The following is a 17,817-nucleotide window of genomic DNA, read 5'->3' on the forward strand; positions in this document are numbered from 1 at the left end:
CAGTTCCGATCACACAGGCGGCAGAAGCTCAGCACACGCTGGCCAGCCAGAAGGCCCCGGCTGTTCGGACACCTCGCACACTTCCCCGTACCAATTCAGCGGAACTGCCCGCGGCACTGCCCGCGGCTCCCCCTCGCAGCCTCCTTTGTGTCTGGACCCGCCCCGTGACGCAAACTAGGTGGAGTCAGCGTCCTCCGGCCGAAGACCAGCCACACTTGGGGCAGTCTCAGAGTTGGCGCCTGCGCAGCTCGGCCCGGCCCCGCTTGTTTCTCCCCCCCACCCCCTCCCTAGCAACCGTCGTCGCTCCAGCCTCCGCCCCCGCGGCTGCGTTCGCGCATGCGTGCCGCTGCCGCCGCTCGGCCCCGCCCTCCCCGTCACCCGTAACAACCACTGGAGCCTCGCCGCGCCCCTCCCGCTCCCGCCCCCTCCCCCGCCCACTCCCCGGAACCGGTGGCGGAGCTGCAGCCGAGGGCAGTGGGACGGCGACGGCACCGCTGAGCCACCAGGATGAGCTTCTCCGGACGCCCCGCGCCCCGAGCCCCGCTCCCCTGACAGAGGTAGGCGCGCGTCGCCGCGGCGGGCTCCCAGAGCGTCGCCGGCGCGACCCCCCCCCCGGTGGCGCGGGGCTCTCGCGGCCGCCTCCGCGACCAGCCCGCCCTTCTGGCCCCCTGGCTCTTCTTAGTTCTTCTCGACTCCCCTCGGCCCGGGCGCGGAGCCCCGAGCCGGCCTTCTTGCCGTCCTTGGCACGCTGCCCCTTCGCCCCTCGCCGCTCCTACTCTGCTGGTCGTCCCCTCCCCGCCCCCACCGCGTCAGTCTTCCCATCCCCGACCCCTCTTGCCGGCAGCAGAGTTTAGGGGCCGAGCCCATCCCTTGGCGCACCTCCCTGGGTCGGCCGGGCTGGGGTCCGCCGAAGCCGCCGCGCTGGACCCGCTGACCAATGATCCGGGGGCCCGGCCGCCCCTGGAACTTGCTCGGGATGGACTCACTTGGTCTGGCCCTTGGCTAATTTGTAAGGACCAACTCATGCCACAGAGGCTGTCACGGGCCAGGATGCCACTTGGCTGGGGTAACTCCAAATTCCCACGTAGGACGTGTCTCTGGACCAGAGCATCCGAAGCGGGGAGCTGGCAGGAGTTCGGAGGCTTGTGAATTGGCAGGTTCTTCAGCGTAGCCACTCGGGGTTCTGCGCGGCAGTGGCATCCTGAATGGGTGTCACAGTGCCTTACCGAGCTTTCTGCTTTTTAACACCCCCCTCCGCTTTTTATGCCAATGGTAAACAAACAAACAAACAAAAAAAACAAACAAAAAAACGGCAATTCTAAAAACAGCCTTTATTTTAACTGAGAGGTACCCTGAAATAATTTTTCAGTTAAAATTTAAAAAGATTATCGAATTCCTACTGTGCATCAACTAAGTGGAGCGCGGTTCGGGCGCCCCAGGACCTGCCAGCCCCAGAGTGAAGATTAATGAAGACTTCCTGCTGAGCCTGGCCTGGAGTCTCACTGTTTAAGAACTGGAAGTCTTTCAGTGTTCCCTCACCCCGGCCCTCATTCCACAGAGGTGAAACTGAGTCCCAGCGGTCACGGGACTTGCTTGAGGTCACTCAGAGTTAATCTCGGCAGTTTTTAGACTGTCAGTGCAGGTTTCCAGCATAACCTCTTCCTTGTGCGGGGGATGCTAAGCGGGCCAGAGAAAGCGCCGTGTAAATGGAATGTTTAAATGGAATGTGCCAATGTTCCGAAATAAAGGCTGTTTTTGGAATTGCCTTCTTTTTTTTGCCTGTAGACTTTGGGCTCCTTGAGGACATTCCCTTTCTGCTTGGAGTCTCCCTTCACTCTACTCAGCGTGGAATAACGTTCTTAATGATTATCCCCTGCAGGACAGGTAGGTGCTTTGGATGTATTTTTCCTTCTCCCTTTTAAATAGGAAAGTAAAGTCAGAGGACCCAGATGAAATTGCTTTTTCAGAAAACCCCCGTGGGCTGGGACAGGAGTATGACTCCCGTGACACGTGAGGTCTGGCCACGGTGTTGTGGCTGTTTGAGGCCAGGACCCTCCCTCCGGAGCCCCTGGCCGGAGTTCCGGTGTCGGTTGGAAGGCAGGCCGCTGAACGCGCACTCTGTGCAGTTCCAAAGTGGCACTGGCCTGTTTCCTTCGAAGCTGGCTCATCATTTGACATAACAATGGTATTTTTTTCCATTGTTGTCCACTTTGTTCCCCACTTTTAAATTTCTCTGTGGCCCTGCACTTATTGTCTTAAAGCGCCACTATTTTTACTTGGCTTCTAGGAGGAGTTGCTGAAGAGAAAATCATTCAAAACGAATCGTGTAGGTTATCAGAATAATCAGATCACAACAAGTCACTGCTGGGAAGGCCCTGAATGGAGGGCTCCAGGTTCACAACCGCCGCCCCCCCCACCTCCTTCCCCTGCCCTTGGGTGATTGTCTTCAAATTTTGTGTGCATAGAATTAGGACCTGTGGAGGTTTCTTTCTCCCCTCAGACTGTCGTATGTGATGTGTAAATGCAGACTGAACTTTTCCCACGTCATGGTTGTTGGTCACATATGTTTGCATTTTGCAGGTGCGACAGGATTGCTGTTATATCCCAATCATGGTGCAGAAATACCAGTCACCAGTGAGGGTGTATAAACACCCCTTTGAATTAATTATGGCTGTGAGTACCTAACTTTTCCCGTTACTCTTTGGCTTGTGTTTGTTATTTGGATCTGACGATTTATAAACTCATGTTTATTTTATTGTTTGTCCCCATTGCTCCATTTGTACTTACTCTGATTTTTTATGCTTATGAACTGTATGTAGATTTTGTGAAATGTTTTTGAATTCTAAGTCTTTGAAAATCAAAACGGGCTCTTTTGGTTTTTAAAAATACACTTCAGGGTAATGTATGTGCTTGAGTTAATTCCCCCTTTGAAAACGAAGCAGTGGGATTCTGAGTAAACACGTCTTCCTGGGGATTTTGCTGGTTTTTGTCCGCTGAAGTAGAAAGAGGGTGTGGAGAGCAGGTCTCCCCTCCGCTGCTCTTTTGGGAGAGGGCCGTGGTCGTGGGCGAATTGATTTCCCCGGAAGTGAGCACTGTAGTATGGAGTTTGATTTACATTATTCTCCTGACGCTGCTTAGTTAGTTTTGCTCCTAATACGAAATTCATGAGTCACATTAGAATTCCAATAATGGGGCTACTGAGGTCTTAATTTTCTTTGTTGTTTACCTGAAGCATTTGGCTGAAAATAAGCATTTCACTGGATGCACACCCAAACAAACCCACTTCCAGCCACTTTCAGATTCCTCTGGTGTGTTCTTTGCCTCCTCGTCTCTCCATATAACGTACACACAGGAAACCCTTTGGTCATGAACGAGCACCCGGACGAAAATGTCAGATTGAACCAAGACCGGGAACCACAACAGACCAGCCCAGTAACAAGTTCCGCTGGGCGCGTTTAGCCCCTCCTCCCTCCCCCTCTCTTGACTTTGAAGCCCTCGGATGAATGTTATCTCTTTCTGTTCTATATATAAATTGAAACTCGGGTGTTTTTTGCATCTGGCTTCTGCTCTGCAATGTTTGTGAGACTTACCCAAATCAATCTCGTTTTGAAAATCAAAACAAAAACTCAAGTCTTCTCGAGGGAAGAAGGTAGATTTAGGGGCTCAAACCCTTTCCGTCCATTACCTCAGAAAGTTCTCATGTGCCCATATCTGTGAGGTGTGAGCCTTTTGTCCTTCGTGGGATGGTGGCTTCGGGTTCTGCATTTCCCTTAAATACCAAACTGTCCAGTTTTTATGGCAGTGACTTGCTGGACAGCTTGCTTCCTGCTCGCCCGCTCCATGTGCCAGTCTGGCGCCAGGCTGCCCGGAGCACGGGCCCTTTCCGGGGAGCTCCAGGAGGAGCGCATTGTTCGTGGGAGCTGTGCTGCGCCGCACAGGACTCCGGAACGTGAGCCGACGGGCTGTGCTCTGACACCTGGCCTCGGAGGGTGGGCCTGCTGGGGGCCTCAGCCGCCCTTGTCCCTGGCCCTTCCCCTCCCTCCACAGCCAGCGCCTCCCTCCCCACCACCAGCTGGCCGCTTCACTCACTCCTTGTGTGCCCCCCCCGCCCCGTGTCCATCCACGTGCTCGCTTGGCTGGCCAAGCCCTCTGGCCCCAGTTCAACTTTTCAACTTGGTGGCATTTCTTGTTGCATTCTTTCAGTTTCTAAATGCCGATTTGTATGTTTCCTAGTTCTGATTGTAGAGAGAGACAATCTGGTCATCTCTCCCTTGGACCTAGGCTCCAGGTGACTGGCCAGCCCATGAATTATTTGTCTGGCAGCAAGTGTGAGGCAGGGTGAGGGGGTCGTGGGAGGGCCACCGTGACTGGTAGGTACATTAGGTTTTCCGAAACCTTCACTGCGATTTTCAAGGCTCAGTTGCAGGGTCATGAGAGGTGGAGGTTCGGACGGCCTCCTCTGTAAATGCCAGATTGAGTAAGGGGTGTGTGGGGTGTCTGCTTCCGACTTCCTTATTTTTCTTACGTTCCTAGGTTCCAAATGGTGAAATCTGCCCTGATGATTTTATGTGTGGATTTACAGAAGAATTTGAAATTTAAAACCACGTCCCCAATTTTTAAAAATTAACTCGGTTTTAATTGCTCTTGTTTTAAGGCAGTAGTCGTTTTCTTTTAAGTTGTTAGAAAATACGTGTAGTCTGAAAATGAAGTACGTTACCTTTCCTTCCGGAATTAAAAAGAAGTTACAGCGTTAAGTGCCGAGTGATTTTTGTGTGGTGTTATTTCCTACTTTTCTGACTGCGGTTGTGCAACATGAAACCATCAGTGTTGCCTTTAGCTTGCTGTGTGTTTCTCTCCTTGAGAAAAACACCGTGACGGGCTGCGAAAGCGCTCCCTTCAGTGTGTCCGGGAGGAGGAGGGAGGGGAGACCGTGGGGCAAGAGCAGGGCTGTGCAGAGCTTCGGCTGGACGTTTGCGAGACCCCGGCAGCGGTCACGGCACGTGGCAGTGACCGCGAGAGTTTGGCCGGTGGGCTTGGTCGGTGCGTCCAGGTCCCAGTCTCCGGGGCTCCCAGGAGGAAGGAGACTTGGAGAAGAGGCCCATCAGTCAACTGAACGCCCTTGTCCATTCGCACCGGGCGGTGCCCAGGGTCCGTGGGTGCGTGGTGGTCATCAGATGCGTTCGTTGGATTTTGATTGGCTTAATGAGAAATGGTTTGTTTTGGGGTCAACATACTGCTAAGAGTAAAAAATGATATTAATGTTGTCGTTCATTTCTTTGACTTAAATGTGTAAGTAAGCACCATTGAAGTGGAGGTCTTTGAACAGGTGGGTGGCATTTCCAGGCGTTCTGTGGCTGGGTGTTAGTCCAGAGACAGCATCATTGCCCCGGTGTGTTGCAAAGTCCCCTTGCTCCAGCCCCTTTTGAGGTGAGGAGCCTGGGTCGGAGTTCAGGCTGACTCAGCCCGCTGTCAGGCTCCGATTCCGGGGTTCTGTGTTCTTTGTATCGTACTGTGTGCCCCCCACCCCAGGACTGCGGGTTCTGGGATGTCTCTGGAAGGTTCTGCTCCCTGATGTCTTTCCAGCCTCAGCCAGAAACCCTTCCTGGGGCTACGCCGCCTGACTTGTGGGGAGGAGAACTGACTCAGTGAAGGGACACTCTATCCGATGACGCCTTGAAGGGCTGTGGTCACGTGTGGGCCGAGTGACGTGACCACAGAGACAGGCGGAGGGGGGAGGCGGGACTCCAGATGCTTGGGTTAGAGTGTTGCTCTTGGAAATTGGTGAGAGAACTGGGACACTGTCAGGTGCAGCGTCCCCCTCCCGATGTTACTGGTGCCTTGATTAATGGCACAGAGGAGAAACGAAGTGGGTGGGGAGGCTGTGAGACGCAGTGGGGGCACAGTGGGGGTGGCGACAGCGGGGACTGGGTGAGGGAAGGAAGTAGGGGCATCCCTCTCTGGGGACAGACAGGTCCCTGGTAACAGTCGCCCTGGAAGCAGGACTCGTCGCTGACCCTTTCTCCCCGAGGACGAGGACAGCTGTCACTTTGCCTGACTGGAACTCGTGGTGGGAGAGGCTCCGTGACTTGCTGTGACATCTTGTCTGGTCCTGCTCCTCCGTGGGGTCCCATTATCCCAACAAACTGTCCCGTGTCTCGTCCCGCTCCACCCGCCGCTCTGCCCGACTCCCCTGTTCTCAGCGGCGTGGTCCTCGTCCTGGAACCCCTGCGCTGTCTGGGCCCCTGACAGACACTGCCTTGCTGTCCCCTTCTCTCCCAGTAGTGCCATCCTGGCTCCAGCCTCTGCCCTCATTTCTCTGGAGGCAGAGACCCGAATTTACTTGTCCTTCAGTCCTCCCTCCCTCCCTTCCTTCCTTCTTTCCGAAATTGGAAAAACCCAGCGTTCCTGCTGCCTGTCACACACCAAACCCCATAAGCAGAGACAGGGATTGAATCTTCATGGGGGTGTTACTCAGATTGTCCTCGATCCGAGAAGACGGTGGGTTCATACCTTAACAGGCTTAAATTCCATCTTTATAATAGCCCTTTTTATAAGGAGAACAAAGTGTAGGTAAGGGGTTTGGGATTTGGGGAAAAGTTAATTGGATTAAAAAACTGCGACATTCTGGCCCTGGGTGGCGGTCATCTCACTGTGGGGGACGTGGCTCAGATGCCACCTTGATGGCTTGCTGGCCTCCCGGGGCACAAAGGGGGAACTGCTGGTGGTCTGGAGTCGGTGGGTCCCACCTTCAGTTCCTGGAACAATAGCTTTTACATGCATTGATTGCTAAGCTTATTAGTTGTCACTCAAACTAAAATTTTCCAACTCTTGCGTCCCCTCTCCCTCCTCCCTCCCTCCCTCCCTCCCTCCCTCCCTCCCTCCCTCCCTCCCTCCCTTAAAACCACACAGATTTATTTGGTAGTTCTTGAAGTCACTCGTCCCCAGTGAGTCTCACAGGTAAAATCAGGGCATGAGCGTCACTGGGCAGGGCACCCTGCTCCCCGGAGGGTCCAGCAGACCCGTTGTCCCGCCCTCCCGGGTTGGGGATGCGGAGGCTGCTGGGCGGCTCCTGGCCCGCCCTCCACCTGGGAGGTTGGAAACGGCCGTCAGGGCCTCCTCCAGGCCTGGTCACAGGGCATCTCACTGAGCTCGTTACTGTCTCACACGCTCTGTCCTGCTGGGGGCGCTCTTCTGCCAGACGCGGTTCCCGTGTGCCGGCCCTTTGTTTAAGTGTCTCCCGGGACCTGTCGCAGCCTCGGGAGCCCCCGTGCTCCACCTGAGAGGCGCTCTGTGCCCTCCGCTCTCGTCCTGCCTCAGTCTGTGTACTGTGCAAACATCCACCGAGGACGTGCAAGTGTTTTCTCTGCTGTCCTGCTGTGCTGCGCACTGTCATCTTCTGCCCTCTCCTTAAAAAAAAAACAAAAAACTAATTTATATTTAGAAAGGGGAAGAGGGAGGAAGGGAGAGATAACATCTATCAACTGGCTCTCATGCGCCCCCAACTGGTGGGGGGGCCTGGCCCTCAACCTAGGCACGTGCCCTGGCTGAGACTCGAACCAGCGACCTTGCAGTTTGCAGGCTGGAGCGCAGTCTGCGGAGCCACACCGGAGGGTGTGCCCTCACCCCTTACTTTTGGCGTGTCCTCCCTTGCCCTCTGTGTTTGCTTTCCCATCTTGCCCACCCTCCGGCCTCCTGGGGCCCCGGGCGCTGCCCTCTCCTCCACCTGTAGTCTGGGCAGTGCTGGCCCCGGCCCTCGTAATCACAATTTCTCTTCTTTTCAGGGGTCCCTGGCCTTTTCTTTTCTTTTGTGGCATCTTTATAAATTATGCCACACTCTGGTGACAAACACCGCCATGAAGCCTGAGTGGTGTGCTCCCGCAGGTCGGGCCTCCGGAGACCCGCGTGCCGGGCTGTGTCAGTGAGACGGCCGCCACAGCACGCGGCGCCGTGCGCTCTTCCCACTCTCCCGTTTTAGGTTTGTTCGTCTCAGCCCCTGCTCCCCAGCCCTTCGCCCTCTGCTCTCAGGTGTCTTATCATGCCTTCCCCTGAGGCTGGAGGAGTAAAGGGAGAGAAAGGTTTGCTGTGGGGCCGGGTGCGAACCTGGCCCTGCCACAGACCAGCTGTGCCCTCGTCACTGGGCCAGGTACTAGTGGGAGACTGATGTGAGGATGCGACAAAATTAACCAGGCCACGGAGGTGAGGGTGGGCAGCCAGGGCCCCTTCCTGACATCCAGCCCTTTTCCCACCTCCAAGGACCAGGTGAAAGGAATGAATCAGTGTGTATGTAAATAAACTGTTCATGTGTAAGCTCTCTTTCATCCATTCAGATTTCATACCTTCAGACGCCCGGGGAGACACGTGGGGATCCCTGGGGTGGACTTGCGTGTCCCAGTGCAGTCTCGGGGAGCCTGTGTTGAGTTGAATGGAGCGGGCGGGGCCGTCGCACCGCTGCAGGCCTGTCCTCAGGTTGGGGGGGGGCACAGGTGCTGCGGGAGCGCGTGCCCACCCTCTCCCCCCTCTCCGTGTGGCAGGTGGTGTTCGGCATAGTTCTAGTTCTAGTCCCGAAACACTCTCACCCTCCTCTCCTGGAAGCACGTCCTCGGCCTCTGGTCCTCAAGTTCTGGGTGGGGAGGTGTGATCACGGACGTACGTTATTCGTTCATTGAGGTGTCGTTAGATCTTTAAGCAGCCTTGTGGGCAGCGGACTGTATTTTTACCTGCAGATGAAGCAGCAGCCTGCGTCTGGGTAGCTGACTTGGAACGTTCCGTCCAGTGGTCGTGTTTCTGCGTCTCCTCTACCCTCACGTTCCGTCTCCCCATTGCTTCCTCTCACGCCTTTGCTTTGTTGGAGAAACTGGGTCATTTGTCCTGTTCAGTTACCTCGTGCTGATTTAATTGTTCATTACAGCAGATAAGCGCCGGGAGAAGGTGCGGATCGCAGGTCCATTCAGCTGCACTTGAGAAGGTCTCTTTAAGTGCTGGCCTCACAGGGACGAAAACGAGTGGTTAAAACCAGCTGCTCCCCTTTCATCCCTGTGATTATCCTGTGCAATTTTAGTTGCAAATAAGGTGCAGAATCTTCTCCCCAAATTAAACTGGGTCTTTTATTTATAGTTACTTTTAAACTCACTGCATCAGTCTTAATGTTTTGTACAAAAAGCAATTAAAAGGAGTTAATTTACTGGCAGGTCTGATGGCAGGGGCGCCTGGGTCGCACAGGTGCCCCACATGGGCCATGCACGCTTGTGGACGTCTGGCCTGGGGCCGCTGCGCTGGGGCAGGCGGTCCTCTGTCCAAGCCTCTCTGTCAGAGCCCTGCGTGGGGATCATGTGCTGGTCGGGGAGTGCCCACGCAGAAGTTTACTGAAGAGAGAGGTCGGGGTGGCTACTGTTACAGTCGGTCCTTTTTTCTTGATTTTTAGTGCAAGAGTGAAACAAACAGTTTTGTGTGTTCGTAGCAGAATAATTTTACATGTCGTAACAGAATGCATGCAGTGCGTTACAGTTCTCGAGAGGTGCTGTTCGGTGTTCGGAGTGCCAGCCTACTTTGTTTGTAGAGAAGTCTTCAGGTGTGTCGTTGTCGCTCTGCGTGAGACGGCTGCTCTGGGCGTCGCCATGTGCAGTGAGTCCCTCTCCCACTCAGAAGTCAGCCTCTGCGTTTCCTCCACCTCCTGCGGCTTTTGCACTACAGCGTCCACAGTGCCCGCTGCCGGTGAGTGGCGTCCAGTTTGTGGGTGTTGCGCACGTTTGATCGGATGGCTCTGTGGCCCCTCTCTTCCTCTCGGCCTTCTGGCCTCCCCTCTGTTCGCTCTTGCTTTTCCTCTCTGCCCACCTGCCTCCTGGCCTCCTGGGTGCAGATGGGCCCTTCTGACCATAACTCGTTTCGCTGTTTGGGGACCTCCAGTCGTCTATCTTGTGTTTCTGGCCCCAGTGGGTGTTCTGGTCGGTAGTTCATGCTGTTTTAGAAGTACTCCGCTCTCTCTCACCTGACACTCTTCCTGGGCAGTCTCGCTGGAACCTGCGGCCTCAACCGTCATTTTATACACCGGAGGCTGCAGAGCTTTCCCTCCTCCGGCCGGCTGCCTGCCTGCCTGCCAGCTGCCTGCCAGGCCAGCTCTGTCTGATCTCTGGGCAGAGTGTGCACCGAGGCAGTGTGCACCCAGAGGGAAAGCAGCCCACGTGACACCACTAAGACGTCAGTCAGAGGCTCCACCCTGTTCTCAGAGCTACTGCTTCTGACGGGTGCCACCACTGCGCCCTAGCCTCCAATCAGAAACCTGGCTTCCCTGGCATCCTGCCCTCCTGACCCTTTGCCTCAGCGATGGCCAGACCTCACTTGCCAAGGACGTCTCCTGAACTATTCCCGAACTTGCCCTTGTGACCATGTTGCCATCTCAGATGACCCGTCGACCGCTTGTGTCCCTGCAGTGGCCTCTGGACTGTGAGTCGCAGCCTCCCAAGCCTATCTCACCCACCCACCCTCTCCCAGGGCTGCTGCCGAGTCGTTAATTGTAAATCTGAACACGCCAGTTGTGAGTTTAAAATTCTTAAGTGGCCACACCTTGCTTCAAGGTGAAGTTCAGATCCTTGAGCTCGGTCTTGGTCCCCAGCGCCACTCCCCATCTGCCCCCCACCTTTCTGTTGCCGTACGGCCGCAAGCAGGGCCCCCACCTATTCCGCCACCTAGTCGTCTGGGATTCTGCGCAGTTCCCCACGTTCACCAGGACTTGCGGCCTCCTCGCCTGTACGCCTGCCCACCCGGGGTGCCTCCCCCGCCTCTCACCTGCCCGGCTCTGACTGCTCAGATTCCCCAGTCAGAGCCCGCTATCCTGGTTAGAGTGCCCTCCTCTTGCTTGCTGGCTCACTGTCACCTCGCTGGTCGCTTTGCCTTCCCTCCCGGTTGCTGGGCTTGCTGACTCCCCCCCACGCCAGTGTCCCGAAGGTGGGAATCAAACCACCTTGCGTCCTCTCCTGAGCACTTGGTAAGCCCTCAGAGGTGGTTTTGTCTACAGGAGAGGTGAGCCTTGCGATGAATGCGTGTTTTCCGTGTCATTTCTGCTTTGGAGTGAAACCTTGGACGGAAGGTCATGTTGGAAAACACTCGTGTAGTTAGAGGTATTTACCAGTGACTAGTCATGATTGGAAGGAGTCTGGTGCAGGTTAGGTTTTATGAGTGAAATAAAGTGTATGTTCAGCGAGCTAAACCTTGTAACTGCTGCAGGCGACTGAGAACTCTGTCCGGGTTTACGTGCCGCTGGGTGTCTCGTGTTTCGAGTGGCCGCTCTCCCGTAGTGGCTAGCACCTGGGGTTGCAGGTTGTTTTTCTGGGTCCCCTGCAGTGCGGAAACCTCACCAGAGTGTTTTTCACTGACGGGATGGTATTCTGTTTTTCTTTTTGACATCTCTCTAGGTTCAAACTTGAGAAGTTGGTTATTACAAGACTACTTTTTTCTTAATGGATGAGTTATTCTGCCTAACGTTAGGTACTCCTAATTATAAAATACGCATTTTTTCTTTTTCTAGTCTAAGGCCTGTGTATGTTTTAAAAACCAAGTCCAGAACTGAAGTCTACGAAGTACACACTCTGAGGAGGAAGTTGATTTAAGAGGTCGTTTCTGGCTCTGCAGGGTTTGTGCTGGAGTCTTCAGAAAGCTCTTCCTGCAACACCCGTCGGCTTTGCTTTGCTTTTCCTAACGTGCCGTTGAGACATCAGAATGCATGGGGCGGGCCCGGCGGCCCCGGTAATTTAAAGTTTCCGAAAGGAGTAGATTCCTTATCGGTCCGTAATGCAGGCTCTGTTACGCCTGCTCCCTTTCGAAGGGCCGACCGTCTCTGGAAGACTCTGCTTGTTTGGTGTGTGTGTCCAGGCTGCTGCAGCTCTCGAGATCACCGGTGGCATGTTCACACACACGCGCGTCCTTGCACTTGTCTTCATTGTGTGTATGACTTTTATTTCCTAATTTTCAGGTGAAGTAGATTTATATTTAAAATTTTTTTTATTTACCTATTTTTAGAGAGAGGGGAAGGGAGGGAGAAAGAGAGGGAAAAACATCAACGTGTGGTTGCGTCTCATGTGGCCCTCTCTGGGAACCTGGCCTGCAATCCGGGCATGTGTCCTGACTGGGAATCGAACTGGCCACCCTTCGATTTGCAGCCTGCGCTCAGTCCCTTGAGCTACACCAGCCAAGGTGTGTACTCCGTTTTTGTTGTGGTGGTGGTAACGTACACATAACAGAAAGTGAGCCATTTTCACCATTTTCAGGTGCACAGGTCAGTGTCGGTAAACACATTCTCGTTGTGCCGCCGTCACCGCCGTCACCGCCGTCACCGCCGTTACCGCCGTCATCTCCAGGACGTCCCCATCTCCCCAACCTGACACCGTCCCCACGGAACTGCCCCTGACTGCCCCTCCCCAGCCCCTGGCAGACGCTCCCCGTTCTGTTCTCCGTCTGAGTGGGATTAGGATTGTTGCTTACAGAGCGGGGCGCACAGTGTCTGTCCTTCGGGACTTCCTTACCTCACTCAGCGAGTCTTCTCTGTTGCAGCGTGTGGCAGAGTTTCTCTTTAAGGCCGGGTGCTCCGTTCTGTTTTATGCGTGTGCCACGTCCTGTTCACCCGCCATGGGTGCTGGGGCTGCCTGTGCTCGGAGGCCGTTGTGTTCACTGCACCGTTTACACGTCTGGGGCACAGGCGGCAGACACCAGGCCCGCGGGCCGAACCCGGCCTCCACCTTGTTTCTGCCGGGCGGCAGCACCCAGCTCCTTGCCCCGGTTAAGGAGCAGCTACACGTATACAGTCCTGACGTTACATTCGGCCCTTTGAAGGCAGCTGTGAGGCCGATGGGGTCCCAGTGAAAATGAGGTGACACCCTGATCTAGTGTTTAATGTCAACCAAAAATTACTGCTTATCTCTTTAGGTTAATTTTTTTGTCTTTTATATTTGATAGATTCCAGATCCAAAAGACAAGTTCCTTGAGGAATTCGACCACTGTATATTTCAAAATATATCTTTAATCACATCTCATTGTTGCCATTGCTGCCAGGTTTTAACAGAGAGTGGCATCTAAGAGCAGGTGTGGAGTGAGCAAGGAGGTGACCTCCGGGCCAGAGTGCGGGCTCCTGCCCTGAGGGAAGGGAAGTGGCGGGGGAAGGGGAGTCGGTGCTGCAGGTCTGTGGGGCCACTCGCGGCAGAGGCCCCTAATCAGGGGGACGTAGTTTCTTGACGGACTAAACCAGCTCCTACTACCAGCCTCCTGACAATGGAGTTTTTATTCTGCTTCACGAAGCCAGATAATATTTCCATAGCTCGTTACATTCTTTTATGTGGGCAAACACATGGCATCTTTGAAAGCCGACAGCTGCAATTCGCTGGGACACCAAACGCCTTTCTGAGGTCTGTGAATGTCTTCTTTAGACTCCGGAAAGCGAGACAGCGCTTGTCCAGACCCACGGCATGTGAAGAGAATGTGCAAAGCTGCTGTTTGTCGTCACGTGAAGTTTGCTCTTTATCAGACAAAAATCTCTGGGTTAGGAATGATTTTGGAAAATCATGGCGTGTTGTGGGTCCCATTCGGCCAAGCGATTGCTTTAAATACAAAATTAAACACATGAGAAACGGAGAAAAGAGGGATTTTTCATAATATTCCAGACATTCTTGTTTGTCCGGTGGTTTAAGAAACTGGCCGGTGAAAGAAACATTTGACCTCCAAGGCTTATTGAAAGAAAGAAGATATCTTAAGGGTCAAGATCTACTTAGAGATGAGCATGCCTCTGGTTTTTCTGACCGGTGCTCTTTAATTCTCTGACAGGGATCAGTTAATGCTTTATTTTCACAACCTAAAACACACACGACATGCGGGGATCCAGGTCATCTGGATCCCTGTCATTGATAGCGAGGACTCTCTGTGTGTGGTTTGCTTTTATATTTATTTTTGGGGCGCCAAATGATGCTATTTTAATGGTTGAAAGCAAATACAAAAAAAAATAGAGGTGGGGTTAATATGCAAATGGTGTGTGTAGGCGAAGTTACTTGGCACACCCTGAGCTGTGGGAGTTGAGAATGAAAGAGAGAAGTGGTGGGCGGGGAGAATCTCCAGCCTCCCTCCCTCCCCTGCTGGGCCGGGCCTGTGGGGAGGGGGTGGGGGGAGGGCTGGCAGCTGAGCGGGCCTAGGGGGAAGGAGGATTCATCTGCAACAGCTGTGCCCCTTCCGCAACTGTTGTGCCCCTTCCTGTTAAATGAATGCTGTTAGTTTGGTTTTACCGTTGTGTGTTTTTACCTAGTTTGTACATATTTAAGTAACATTGTAATAAAGATGAGTAGTCAACTCCAAAGGTCCAAGGGAACCTTCTCTGCAGAAGGGGCTTTGTGCGGCACTTGAGCCCTGCAAGCTGCTTCTCTGAGTTGGAGATTTTGCTGTGCTTTGATTACCCAAATCTGCTGGGCCCTTAGCTCGGGTTTTGTTTGCAACCCAACCCAGGTGGGGAGGAGAGGGGTGAAGATTCTTGTGTTACTCTCTCTGCACTGTGCCCTAGTGGGCTGGCTGCCCTTCCTCTCCGGGTGAGTCCGAGGTGATGGCCTTCTCTTTCTTCCAGCTCTGAGTTTTGATGGCAAGGCGGAGAAGGAAAACGGGGAAGTCTGCCTTCAGCCTCTGGGTCTGTGCAGACGAAGCGGTGGCCCCACTCTGCCTCCCGGCAGTGGGGAAGTCTCTGAGATTCTCTGCGCGCTGCAGACGGCGGGTCCTGCTGGGGCGCCACCGTCCGTGAAACGTTTCAGTAGCACAGAAAGGCCTAAGAGTGGCGAGCGTTTGGGGAGTGCTCTGTGCCAGGGCCTCATCTGCGGCTCGCACAAGGTCGGTGCGGGGCTGTCCTCCTGCAGCCTCGCTGGGGCGCAGCCAACACGCAGCCTGTGTTGGTGTAAGGAGGACAGCACAGTGATTTGACACGTGTACACACTGCGAAATGACCGCCGCAGGTTTAGTTAACGTCTGTCACCTCAGGCGGGTACACATTTTTTTCTTGTGATGCTGACCTTGAAGATCTGCTCTCTCGGCCACTTTCAAGTCTGCAGTCCAGTACTGTTACCTGTAGCCCCCTGGTGCCCCTCACATCTCCAGGACTGACTGGTAACTGGGAGCCTGCACCTTGCGTAGGCCCTGGCCTTACCTGCTTCACAGAGGAGGAGGCAGTGGCTGTCCTTGTCCCTGGTTCGGCTGCCTCACCTCCTAGCTCTGAGCCGCTCGCTTCGGCCTGCTCTCGCCTGGCTGTCCGGATTCTGTGCACACGGCCAGTTTGCCGTCTTGCTCCATTTCCCTTCCCCAGGCCGCCCCCCCCCCCCCCCCCCCCCCCCGGTCTGCCTGTGGCCTGGCTCCCTGCTGAGGAGTCCAGCTCCTCATCTCTGGTGGCTCACAGAAGGCCCAGGTGGTGCCCCCAGCACTCTGCCTGGCCTGTGTCTTGGTCCTAAAGTGATGGCTCTGTGCTCCGGGAGCGGAGGGAGGGACCCTGCTGAATGCCCGCACCGAGGTGGGGTGGAGGAGGGAGTGTGGGAAGTGGACAGGGGCTGTGAGTGCTGGTGCTGGTGTGGCGTTGTATCTGGAGGCCCTGGTCTTCCGACAGCAGCCGGGCCCTGACCGTGGGAACAGTGGGCTCTTGTGTGCATTTGTTCAGGCCAGGCTGGGAGCCGAGTGACCGGTTTCCTACTCGAGTTCTTCTGCTTCCGAGTATATTGTGTCTCTTCCTTCTGTGGAAAATGTTAATGCCAGTAGCAAGGAGCCTGCGGGGTGCCCTGTAACCGAAACCTCTGTGGAGGACACCTTGTCGCCCAGCCCAGCCATCCTGGCCGCGCCTGTCCCTTGGGTGCTGTTTGTCTTCAGGGCTGTCCAGCCCACACCCCTCCCTTCAATGCTGTTTGTCCCCTCCTGGCACGGAGTACTTAGCTAATCGGTGGGTTATGTAATTAACTAAATTCATGTATTTCTTGTATTTCCTTCACATTTCAAAGGGAATGATTAACTCTTAATGCCTAAATTGAAATAAGATTATTTCTGTATCTTTTTTCCTTTTAAAAGGGAAACCTATATGATATTTACAACTACTTCCTTTAAAAAAATTTTTTTAGTTGACTAATAATAAACAAAATGGTTTCCAACAAAGCCTCGTGACATTTACATACTGTGTTGTTTAGGCCACGGGGAATATAATAATCATTTTAGTTTGGTGAACACATGGAATTTTTTTTTTGGTGCATTTTCAAAGTATAGTAGAAAAGGTAAGTGTGAAATGGAAAGTTTTCATTTTAAAGGTGTTTGCAACGGGAAGGGTCCCTTTCTGGTTTGTGCACAGCCACGCTTGTTCCTGGACTGTCGGGTGGGCCATACCTGCAGCCTGTCCCGGTTCACCTCGCGGAGAAGTCCACGTGCAGCCTGGGGCGGCGCCAGGCTCAGCCTCTGCGCTTCCCTTCTTCGTCTTCCACAGTTCTGTGCTTGGAGCGCCTGGGGCCCGATGAGACTAAGTGACCTGCGCTGGCACCGCTTCCCACGGTGGCACCGGGGCCTGCAGCCAGGTCTTTGCTGCGGGGGGCGGGGTGTGGGGGGTGCTCAGCTCCAGGACGCAGAGAAGCGGGTGGCCCACCCCAGAGTCCTCTCGGCCTCTGCTTCCTGGTTGGGTAGAGTGGTCTTCCCGCCCCCCCCCACCCTTGGGTGAACCATTGTTTTTGTCTTTGTGGAACTTGTGCTGCCCGCACCTTGGCCCTCCCCGTGATTCGCAGCAACACCCTGGTCTTAGATTCGGGGGCTTGGCTCATGCTCACTGTGCCTGGTGTGGGGAGGGCTGAAGTTGGAGACGGTGTCAAGAATTCCTCTAGGTTCACGTCGAAGGAAATTTGTCCTTTTGTTTTCTCAGCGCACGTGCAGTGAAGAGGTTTTTACCTTTGGCCAAGGTGTGATTGATGCCATTTTTCATACTTAACAGGTTTTATATTTTAGAGCAGTTGAAGGCTTATAGAAAACCGAGTAGATCGTACAGAGTTTCTGGACACCCCTTTAGAGTTTCCCTGTTACTAACATTTTGTGCGGCCTGTGTGGTCAGTTGGTGAGCCGGTGCTGACACATTGGTATTCAGTCAAAGGTCGTGTTAGGGTTCACTCCCCGCGCCACCGGCCTGTGGGTTTGGACCAGTGCGTAAGTCAGGTGTCCACCCTCCCCGTATCACACAGGGCGGTTTCCCGCCTGAAAGCCCCACGCTCTCCCCGCGCACCCCTCCTCCCCGGCAGCCCACGGCCACTGCTCTGGTTACTCCCCACAGGCTTGCCTTTTCCAGAACGTGTGGCTGGAATCATCCAGTATGAGTAAGCTTTTCGCACGGGAGTCTTTCATTAAACAGAGATTGTCTAAGTTTCCTCCATGTCTCCTTTGCGGCCCGAGAGCTCATTTTCCCCTACTGGTGAATAATATTCACCAATATTGTGACATTATTATATAGTAATGTTACACAGTACACAACATATTATATATTGATATATATTACTGTATGATATAACATTATTATGTTCACTACTGTATGGATGTACCAGTCTGTTTGCTCATTCATTCTTTGTAGGACATCTTGGTTGCTTTCAGTTTTTGGCAGTTATAAATAAAGCCTTTTATGTTGCGTTTCTTCAGCTACTCTTCAGATTTCCTTCTGTGTGCTGAATGATGGTGGATCAAGTTTCTTTGTCAGGAATACTGGTCATCACTAGAAATGCTTCCCTGAGTTGGCCTGCCAGTTAAAACTGTATTTATGTTTTCATTGTTTTTTCAGCTTTATGGAGGTGTAAATGACAA

The 17,817-nt window shown here is 53.8% G+C and overlaps 1 protein-coding gene across 2 annotated transcripts in view; it reads left to right on the top strand.

The window, feature by feature from the left end:
• The first annotated feature begins 420 nt into the window (after positions 1–420).
• Positions 421–17,817, top strand: part of SEC14L1 (SEC14 like lipid binding 1) — a 46,046-nt gene continuing 28,649 nt past the window's right edge. The window contains exons 1-3 of one of the 2 annotated variants that reach the window (XM_037157720.2): positions 421–557; positions 1,786–1,884; positions 2,581–2,673. In XM_037157720.2, the coding sequence (XP_037013615.1) occupies positions 2,611–2,673 (63 nt within the window). In that variant the 5' untranslated portion in view covers positions 421–557; positions 1,786–1,884; positions 2,581–2,610. Of the gene's footprint in view, positions 558–1,785; positions 1,885–2,580; positions 2,674–10,326; positions 10,441–17,817 lie in introns of those variants that run through there. The other variant, XM_037157722.2, reaches the window with a different exon arrangement.

This window comes from Artibeus jamaicensis, unplaced genomic scaffold, assembly GCF_021234435.1.
Source record: "Artibeus jamaicensis isolate MK-2021 breed Jamaican fruit bat unplaced genomic scaffold, CSHL_Jam_final contig_2259, whole genome shotgun sequence".
Lineage (NCBI taxonomy): Eukaryota > Metazoa > Chordata > Mammalia > Chiroptera > Phyllostomidae > Artibeus > Artibeus jamaicensis.